The sequence below is a fragment of the Schistocerca nitens genome, chromosome 1 (genome assembly GCF_023898315.1).
Source record: "Schistocerca nitens isolate TAMUIC-IGC-003100 chromosome 1, iqSchNite1.1, whole genome shotgun sequence".
Classification (NCBI taxonomy): domain Eukaryota; kingdom Metazoa; phylum Arthropoda; class Insecta; order Orthoptera; family Acrididae; genus Schistocerca; species Schistocerca nitens.
This window is the reverse complement of record NC_064614.1, coordinates 1,304,591,457-1,304,602,285: the sequence shown is the minus strand read 5'-3', so window position 1 is coordinate 1,304,602,285 and position 10,829 is coordinate 1,304,591,457. Positions and strand designations below refer to the sequence as shown.

At 42.6% G+C, this 10,829-nt stretch overlaps 1 protein-coding gene across 1 annotated transcript; it reads right to left on the bottom strand.

The window, feature by feature from the left end:
* Window positions 1-280: 280 nt before the first annotated feature.
* On the bottom strand, window positions 281-2,891 carry LOC126234314 (uncharacterized). Its single transcript, XM_049943002.1, has 2 exons — window positions 2,739-2,891; window positions 281-763 (listed from the first exon to the last, which is right to left on the bottom strand). The coding sequence occupies exons 1-2, from the start codon at window positions 2,889-2,891 to the stop codon at window positions 281-283; spliced, it is 636 nt and encodes a 211-aa protein (XP_049798959.1).
* Window positions 2,892-10,829: the final 7,938 nt, after the last annotated feature.

Sequence of the window (10,829 nt, the reverse complement as noted above, 5' to 3'; positions counted from 1 at the left end):
TATGCACTCTCGTCAGCAGGCCCTCATCACGTTCCTGTCGTCGTACCGGACCACGCCACGCGACGCGACGGCCCTTCGCCTGCGGAGCTTCTCCACGGCCGTCGTCATCGCACCCTACTACGGTTGTTGCACCCCCCGGATCGACCCGCTGCTTCTGAGCATCGCACGCGTTTTCAGCGCAACGATGCCGTTTTTTTCAGAGTTTATCACGGTCGCCGTCGTTGGGAACGTGGTACCGTGATAAGTGTCCAGGGTCGCGGTTTTTATACTGTTCAAGGTGCTACTGGGGTGCACAGGAGGCATCAGAACCAGTTGCGCCGCGCTGGCCACCCGGATTCTGCCGCTCGTTCTTTGTCCACAGATTTGGTCCGCGGCGGGTGCCAGCCGCGCCTTCCGACTTAGCTGCCGCCCCCAGGGCAGCAGCAGCAGCAGCAGCCGTCGCCGCTACCACGCCGACAGCCCGTCCCGTTGATGCCTCCCGCGCAGCTTCATCCGGGAGCACCCCAGGTGGTCGCTCCGGCGCCTGCAGTCCCTCTTCAGTCGCCACCGCCTTCGGAGCTGATGGACGTCGACCCCTCAGCCGGGCCGCCTTCCCAAGCGGTGGCTGTGCAACCTGTCCTGCAGCCGCTTTCCTTGGGCACCCCCAAGGAGTCTGACACCGCAGCGCCTTGTCCAGCGCCCACTCGGCAGCCGTCGACGCAGCGTCAGGAGACGCTGCCTCTCTTCGTGGGTCCCGACACCCCGTCGCGTCCAGTACCAGAAGCTGCGCCCGTGGTCACAGGCGTGCACCCTGACCTCGGTTTTCAGTCGGTGTTTCCCGAGGCCCCGCGCAGCCAATGCTGGGGTGCAGACTGGGGACTGCCACCGACAACAGTCTCCGCCCCGGTCTCTTCTGCTACGCCTGCGGCCACACCCCTCCCCCGCCGTCGACGCTCGCCACGTCATTATTCAACGACGGTGCGGCGATTTGGGGGGGAGGAGTGTTATATCCTAGCCAGTAATGCCACCCGAGACTGCTGCCAAAAGGTTGGCAGCATCACAGTCTGGACGCCGTCCGCATAAGCAGCGCCAGCGAGACAGGAAATCGCCGCAAGTCTGCGCGCGCCACCGCTGGCTTCTGGCTTCTTAAGCGCTGGAGTCGCGAGCGCTAGGACAGTTCTGTATTCGCCGCTCAGTTGTATACTCGCCACCGAATTGTGTACTTGCTAGTCAGTTGTGTGTTCATCGCAGCAGAGTTGTTGTTTGTCGTCAGCCGACGCTGACCTAGCCGCTCCGACTCGAACTAGACAGATTTCTGTAGACACGTAGTTCACTACTGTGTTCCTGTATCTTCGTTAATAAAGATAAGTACCAACTTTTATTTAATCAGAGTGTTTGGGTTTTCATCTTTCTGTTCACTGTTCCAGCGGACCGGTCGACCCGCTATTAAAAGTGTGGCGGTGACTTCGTAAGCCGTTTCTACAGCGAATTGTTTGTCGCTACGAACGCCGCCACAAAATTATTACTTAATAACTTTGCATTTGCAATTACTCTGCGGTATATTTTCCTATACCTCTTTACATATTCTATAAAATCAGTATCTGTACACTCCCTCAACTCTGAATTCAGTTTTTTCATGTTTTCACATGATTTCTTAATGCCAAGAGTCATCCAAGAACTTGACTTTATGTGTCCAGTAGACTTGATTCTGATCAGTTTCTTTGGAAAACACATCTCAAAGTTCATCATATAAATCAATGCAAATACCCTATATGCCTCATCTGCACTTGACTGTTTCATAACATCTAACCAATTTTCATTTTCTAAGATACTTATGAACTGATGACAGCTGTCCACAGAGAAGTTTCTTTTGTAAATATTATTTACACCTTTATCTTCCTTTGCCCTTAAAGGAATTTCAATTTTGAGAGCATTGTGGTCAGACAATCCTAAATCTATGTTTGTTACCTCTATGTCAGTTGCTGACATATTTGAGAAAATGTTATCTATGAGGCTATTGGAGGTGTTTGTTATTCTAGTTGAATTGTTTATGTGTGGTGACATGTTGAAACTCTTTAATATGTCCAAAAATTGCCTTTTTTGTTGACTTTCAACTAGAAGATTAATATTGAAATCACCACAAAGAATAATCACAGTTTCTTTTTTGTAAACAGTATTTAGTAAGAATTCTAATTTATCAAAAAAGACTTCTATGTTTCCACATGGTGACCTATACACTGTTATGACTATGATTTTTTTCATCAGGCCATATAGCTGGACAGCACCTGCTTCAAAAAATTTTTCAATACTTAAGTTCTCTGCATCACATCTCTTTTTAAATTCTAACTCTTGTCTAAGGTAAATACCGACTCCACCACCTTTTGCAATTTTCCTACTATAATGATTTGCCAGTTTAAATGGATTAATATGAATACTACTTATTTCTTGGTCCTTACACCAATGTTCAGTAATACACAAGACATCAGGTTGGGTGTTACTTACTGCTATTTGAAGTTCACAATATTTGTTCTTGTGGCACTGCACATTTAGAGTCATAATCTTCAGAACAGGGCAGTGAGCACCGATGGTATTTCTCCGTTCGTTTAACACTGTTATCTTGGAGTTTTCATTATGGCTGGATACCAAAAATCCTGTTGTGCCGCAGGTTTCTTGTTTCTGTTGCTTTTCCTACTTGAAGTGGATGATGCTGATTGATTATTTATACTAGCTGTGGCAGCTGATGACATTTTAATATTTACTATAGCAGATGTTGATGTTTTTAGTGCTTCAGCAAATGTTGCTCTTGTTAAGGTATTCGTTTCTTCTGCTTCTGCTCTCATTTGGAGTGGGATTTTAGGGAACTTTTCTACTGTTATACGGCTTATTTCTTCTAGTATCTTTTCACCCATCATCTTTTTTCCATAATAGTTCCTGTGCTGTCCATGCCTCGTGGAATGATTTCTCACTGAGCTGTTTGCATCCACAAAAGTTGCACACTTAAAAGCACAGCAGATCTTCCTGAATTTATTATTTGTTCACTTTATTTCTTTGTTTACACATGATTCCTCGATTAGATCATGTCTATGTGGCACACTTACAACGAGAACCTGTAAAATTCATGTAAATGTTTATCAGGGTGTTTACTCAAACTTGGAAAAAAATTCCCAGAAAACTTCAGGTGCAATGGGTAACAGGGTGTCAACAAACTCCTGATAAATTAATGGTGAGTGGGAGCATGGGGTAGTGGCAGCATATCTCAATAATGACTTTTCCTACCTCTCACCTGAGTTATAATTAAACACTATTCTTTATTGCTAGCTTGTCAAAGGTTAGGAAATTAGTAATTTTTCTTCTACTCATTAGCAGTTAGTGCAACTGGGGATTAGATTTGCTATGAGCTTCCCCATTTGGGCTAATTCTGAGATGGGAAACTAGGGGCAACTGTGAGCAAAGTTAGATCAGTCTTGGTTCATAATAAAGTATTTGCATAATCATAATGACAATACTACAAGAATGATAGATTGCTACTCTCCATATATTGGAGATGTTGTATCCCAGACAGTCATAACTAAACTACTGCTAAACATGTAACCTCTTGAGCCAAAGGGCCTTCTTCTGAAGTCAACACCCCCCCCCCCCCCCCCACCCTTATGTCTGGCTGCAGAGGCAAACTTCAAATAACTGTGCATGGTGGGAGATGTAATCTGGGTGATATGGTTAAGGAGGGGGCTGAGGTGTCTTTCTTCCCATACTTAGGCTGATCTCACCTCTCCACTGTATCTCTCTCTCTGTGCCTCTTTCTCCCCTCGCACCTACCACTGCAAGCACTCCTACCTTCTACATGCTTCATTGCACCTACCACTGCAAGCACTCCTACCTTCTACATGCTTCATTAAGTCCATATGCCACAACACCATCTGCCTATCATCTGCAGCCTTCCCTCCTACATAAAAGACACTGACAATTTCCCCCACTGACTGTCCATAGTTACTGTTCCTTAACCACACAGTGCCTGGTTTATCACTATTGATGCCACCTCCCTTTATACTAACATCCCTAATGCCAATGGTCTTCCTGCTATTGAACACTTCCTTTCCTAAGGTCCAATGGATCCCAAACGTGCAACTTGCTTCCTGGTCACAACAACCAACTATATCTTAACTTACAACTACTTCACCTTTGAGACACCACCTACACACAAATCTGAGGCACAGCAATGGACACCTGCATGGCACCGATCCCATGCCAAGCTATTCATGGGCCATCTAGAGGAATCCTTCCTAACCACCCAGAATCCCAGAACCTTGACCTGGTTCAGATTCACTGATGGTATTATTGTAATTGGGATTTAGGGTGAGGGCATCCTGCCTCGCATTCCCCCAGACTCTCAATAAATTCTCCCCCATTTGCTTCACCTGGCTCTCCTCAACCCAACAGGCCACCTTCCTGTATGTTGACCTCCTTCTCAGAGATGGCTACATCAGTAACTCCATCCATATCAAGCCTACAAACCACCAGCAATACCACAACTTTGACAGCTCTTACCTATTCCCTTCTGGCTTTTTGCTTCTGTAGTGACAAGCAGTCCCTCTCAAAATGCAACAACCATCTCACTGAGGCCTTCACAAACCAAAATTATCCTCTCAGTCTTGTACTGAAATAGATGTTCCATGCCTTATCTCTACAGCCACCCATCACCATGCAAAGTACCACCATCCAGCCACAGAGGAGCATTCCCATCATAAATTGGTACCACACAGGACAGGAGCTGCTGAACCACATTCTTCACTATCTCTCATTGTGCCCTGAAATGAAGAACATCCTATTCACTATCCTTGCCACCCCTCCCACAGTGCTGTTCCAATGGAAAACAAACCTATATAGCATCTTCTTTCATGCCTACTCGACCCCTGCTCCCACTCACTTGCCTCATGTTTCATATCTCTGTAATAGACCTACTTGCAAGACCTGCGCCATACATCCTCCCGAGACCACCTACTCCAGTCCAGTCCAAACATCACATGTCCCAATTAAAGCATGACTACCTGTGAAAGCAATCATATGATCAACAAGCTAAGCTGCAACCACTATGCTGCATTTTACACGGGCATGACAACCAACAAACTGTCTGTCTGAATGAATGGTTTCTGACATACACACAGTTGGTCCACACAGTTCCTGAGCACAGTAACTGACACAAAATTCTTCACTTCCGTAACTGCTTCACAGTCTGTGCCATCTGGATCCTTACTAACAACACCAGTTTTTCTGAACTGAAAATGTAGGAACTCTCCCTGCAGATAAATCCTACACTCGTGTACCCTCTGGACTCAACCTTCATCAGTCACAGTCCTTCACCCACTTGCCCCTTTCCCTTTTCCCACTTGAGTACTACACAGCCTTCTCTTCCACCAGCGCACCCATGTATTTTCAAAAATGGCTCTGAGCACTATGGGATGCAACTGCTGTGGTCATAAGTCCCCTAGAACTTAGAACTACTTAAACCTAACTAACCTAAGGACAGCACACAACACCCAGCCATCACGAGGCAGAGAAAATCCCTAACCCCGCCGGGAATCGAACCCGGGAACCCGGGCGTGGGACATGTATTTTCCTTCTCATTTTTTTTACTTCTCTCTTTTTTGCACACTGTAGGGTTAATATTCTGTTCATATGTATGTCGGCAGCACAACCCCATATCTCTATTCCGTAATTAAACTGTGCAAAAATGGTTCCATAATAAATTGTTTTTAATGTCTGATGTGGGACTACTTTTGATAACTGGCTAATTAGATGTAATGAACTGCTGATTTTATTGCATAAAAATTTGATATGGTTTACCCATCTTAGATTTTCATCTAGGTGAATACCTAGAAATCAGCAGCCTTCTGTGTCCACTACTTCAATTCCACCTATGTTACTGATAGAGGTTTGGTGTGAGTTTGTAAGTTTAAATGGCAATAACTGAGATTTACTGATATTAACTTTCAAACCTTGATCTTGGAAATAAGTAGTTATTTGACGTAGGCCCTCAGTTGCTACCAACATTAACTAATCATTTTGTTTACCAAGAAATAAAAGTGAGGTATCGTCTGCATAGGTTACCAATTGGGAGTTGAAAGGTTTTTCTATATCATTTATGTACACTAAGAAAAGGAAAGGGCCCAAAATTGAGCCCTGGGGTACACCTTGTGTGACTGTCTCATATTTGGACTGGAAATTAATGATCTGATTATTGATTTTGTAAGTCAGCTTTGTACACTGCTTGCGGTTAAATAAATATGTAGCCAGCAATTGCATGGGTGCAGCATTTAGATTGTATGACTCAAGTTTACTTAAAAGTAACCCATGGTTTACCGAGTCCAAGGCTTTAGCGAGGTCTAGAAATATGCCAGCTGTTTGCATTCCTTGATCAAGGGCACCATACGTTTTGTGAAGAAATCCCGTAATTGCTGTGATAGTACTATGATCTTTTCGGAATCCATGTTGTGTGTCTGTTAGGAACTTATTTTTCAAGAAATAGTCACTAAGTTGTGTCAGCAGCACAACTTCAAATACTTTGCTGAAGACAGGTATTAATGATATGGGCCTGAAATTTGAAACCTCTTCCTTGGATCCTTTTTTATGCACTGGTTTAACTGTGCTCCATTTCAATACATTTGGAAATGTATGTTCTCTAATACTGCAGTTTACCAGGTGGGTGATTATTTTAACTAATTCCTTATTACATTTTTTAATCACGATACTACTCAAACCATCCCATCCGAATGAGTACTTATTCTTTAGGTTATTTATTATCCTGCCTATTTCTTTTTCACTTACTTGTTTGAATTCAAAAGGTGGCTCTTCAAAGGGGCAGAGCTTTACCTCACTACTCACAATTGTGTTATTAACTGGACTAACAGCTGCAGATATAAAGTATTTATTGAAAACATTGCAGACTTTATTAGGATCTTTAATTGTGTTTCCTTCATGTCTTATATTTACAATTTCAGTTTCTGGCTTCGGTGTGGCTTTGTGAAATTGATTTACAATTCTCCACGAGGTCTTGGCTATATTGTCTGATTGAGCTATTTCAGTGCTGTATATCTGTTTCCTTAGATTTGAAAGCTCTTTCTTAAAGATTTTCTTGGCTTCGTTGTACTTGGCCTTAAAAACCTGCAGGTTTGTTGACTTGTGTAACACATTCAGGTCCTGGATGTTTTGCCTGAGTTTTATCATATTTGCTGGAAGTATCAGTCTGTTGGTTTTTGCACTTTGGTTATGGGTGAACACTCTTTGTATTTTTTTAACAGGGCAGCATCTGTCAAAGTGTCTTAGCATAGTATCATAGAATTTGGCCCATTTGTTTTCTGATCCTCCATTCTGGTAAACCAGATCCCAGTCCTCTATAGCTAATTTATTTCTTAGGGCAAGGATGTTATCCTCTTTTAGGATTTTTTATTTTCGGTAACTTTTGTCATTTTTGGGATGCTTGTGTTTACATACTCTACAAGCTGGCCTTTGTGGTCAGAGTAGTGAAAATCCATATTCCAGCACCTAACACTGTCTTTAATATGTTTACATAGTATAACGTAATCAATTCTGCTAGATGTGGACTTTGTTACCCTGGTATCACTATTTACTACATTTACGAGATTATATGGGTTAAGAGTATCTATTAACATCATATTACACAAACTGGAAGATTTTGCCTCAATATTCAGATCACGAAGTATAGTTACGTCACTGGGACCACAACGTCCCACTACTCTACTAAATATGTCTATGAAGCTAACTACATCAGCCTTTGTTGTTGTTGTTGTTGTTGTTGTGGTCTTCAGTCCTGAGACTGGTTTGATGCAGCTCTCCATGCTACTCTATCCTGTGCAAGCTGCTTCATCTCCCAGTACCTACTGCAACCTACATCCTTCTGAATCTGCTTAGTGTATTCATCCCTTGGTCTCCCTCTACGATTTTTACCCTCCACGCTGCCCTCCAATACTAAATTGGTGATCCCTTGATGCCTCAGAACATGTCCTACCAACCAATCCCTTCTTCTGGTCAAGTTGTGCCACAAACTTCTCTTCTCCCCAATCCTATTCAATACTTCCTCATTAGTTATGTGATATACCCATCTAATCTTCAGCATTCTTCTGTAGCACCACATTTTGAAAGCTTCTATTCTCTTCTTGTCCAAACTATTTATCGTCCATGTTTCACTTCCATACATGGCTACACTCCATACAAATACTTTCAGAAATGACTTCCTGACACTTAAATCTATACTCGATGTTAACAAATTTCTCTTCTTTAGAAACGCTTTCCTTGCCATTGCCAGTCTACATTTTATATCCTCTGTACTTCGACCATCATCAGTTATTTTGCTCCCCAAATAGCAGAACTCCTTTACTACTTTAAGTGTCTGATTTCCTAATCTAATACCCTCAACATCACCTGACTTAATTCGACTACATTCCATTATCCTGGTTTTGCTTTTGTTGATGTTCATCTTATACCCTCCTTTCAAGACACTGTTCATTCCGTTCAACTGCTCTTCCAAGTCCTTTGCTGCCTCTGATAGAATTACAATGTCATCGGCGAACCTCAAAATTTTTATTTCTTCTCCATGGATTTTAATACCTACTCCGAATTTTTCTTTTGTTTCCTTTACTGCTTGCTAAATATACAGATTGAATAACATCGGGGAGAGGCTACAACCCTGTCTTACTCCCTTCCCAACCACTGCTTCCCTTTCATGTCCCTCGACTCTTATAACTGCCATCTGATTTCTGTACAAATTGTAAATAGCCTTTCGCTCCCTGTATTTTACCCCTGCCACCTTTAGAATTTGAAAGAGAGTACTCCAGTCAACATTGTCAAAAGCTTTCTCTAAGTCTACAAATGCTAGAAATGTAGGTTTCCCTTTCCTTAATCTTTCTTCTAAGATAAGTCTTAAGGTCAGTATTGCCTCACGTGTTCCAGTATTTCTACGGAATCCAAACTGATCTTCCCCGAGGTCGGCTTCTACTAGTTTTTCCATTCGTCTGTAAAGATTTCGTGTTAGTATTTTGCAGCTGTGGCTTATTGAACTGATTGTTCGGTAATTCTCACATCTGTCAACACCTGCTTTCTTTGGGATTGGAATTATTATATTCTTCTTGAAGTCTGAGGGTATTTCGCCTGTTTCATACATCTTGCTCACCAGATGGTAGAGTTTTGTCAGGACTGGCTCTCCCAAGGCCGCCAGTAGTTCCAATGGAATGTTGTCTACTCCAGGGGCCTTGTTTCGACTCAGGTCTTTCAGTGCTCTGTCAAACTCTTCACGCAGTATCGTATCTCCCATTTCATCTTCATCTACATCCTCTTCCATTTCCATAATATTGTCCTCAAGTACATCGCCCTTGTACAGACCCTCTATATACTCCTTCCACCTTTCTGCTTTCCCTTCTTTGCTTAGAACTGGGTTTCCATCTGAGCTCTTGATGTTCATACAAATGGTTCTCTTATCTCCAAAGGTCTCTTTAATTTTCCTGTAGGCAGTATCTATCTTACCCCTAGTAAGATAAGCCTCTATAGCCTTACATTTGTCCTCTAGCCATCGCTGCTTAGCCATTTTGCACTTCCTGTTGATCTCATTTGAGATGTTTGTATTCCTTTTTGCATGCTTCATTTACTGCATTTTTATATTTTCTCCTTTCATCAATTAAATTCAATATTTCTTCTGTTACCCAAGGATTTCTACTAGCCCTTGTCTTTTTACCTACTTGATCCTCTGCTGCCTTCACTACTTCATCCCTCAAAGCTACCCATTCTTCTTCTACTGTATTTCTTTCCCAAATTCCTGTCAATTGTTCCCTTATGCTCTCCCTGAAACTCTGTACAACCTCTGGTTCTTTCAGTTTATCCAGGTCCCATCTCCTTAAATTCCCACCTTTTTTGCAGTTTCTTCAGTTTTAATCTACAGGTCATAACCAATAGATTGTGGTCAGAGTCCACATCTGCCCCTGGAAATGTCTTACAATTTAAAACCTGGTTCCTAAATCTCTGTCTTACCATTATATAATCTATCTGATACCTTTTAGTATCTCCAGGGTTCTTCCATGTATACAACCTTCTATCATGATTCTTAAACCAAGTGTTAGCTATGATTAAGTTGTGCTCTGTGCAAAATTCTACCAGGCAGCTTCCTCTTTCATTTCTTAGCCCCAATCCATATTCACCTACTACGTTTCCTTCTCTCCCTTTTCCTACACTCGAATTCCAGTCACCCATGACTTAAATTTTCGTCTCCCTTCACTAACTGAACAATTTCTTTTATTTCATCATACATTTCTTCAATTTCTTCTTCATCTGCAGAGCTAGTTGGCCTATAAACTTGTACTACTGTAGTAGGTGTGGGCTTCGTATCTATCTTGGCCACAATAATGCGTTCACTAAGCTGTTTGTAGTAGCTTACCCGCGTTCCTATTTTCCTATTCATTATTAAACCTACTCCTGCATTACCCCTATTTGACTTTGTGTTGATAACCCTGTAGTCACCTGACCAGAAGTCTTGTTCCTCCTGCCACCGAACTTCACTAATTACCACTATATCTAACTTTAACCTATCCATTTCCCTTTTCAAATTTTCTCACCTACCTGCCCAATTAAGGGACCTGACATTCCACGCTCCGATCCGTAGAACGCCAGTTTTCTTTCTCCTGATAACGACATCCTCTTGAGTAGTCCCCGCCCGGAGATCCGAATGGGGGACTATTTTACCTCCGGAATATAGTACCCAAGAGGACGCCATCATCATTTAATCATACAGTAAAGCTGCATGCCCTCGGGAAAAATTACGGCCGTAGTTTCCCCTTGCTTTCAGCCGT

Excerpts from the sequence above, each read along its gene's own strand:
- LOC126234314 (XM_049943002.1), bottom strand. The coding sequence starts at position 2,891 with ATGATGGGTGAAAAGATACTAGAAGAAATAAGCCGTATAACAGTAGAA. Across the intron at positions 764-2,738 it reads AAACATCAACATCTGCTATA|CTTCTGGTACTGGACGCGAC; the intron begins GTAAATATTAAA and ends CCACGGGCGCAG.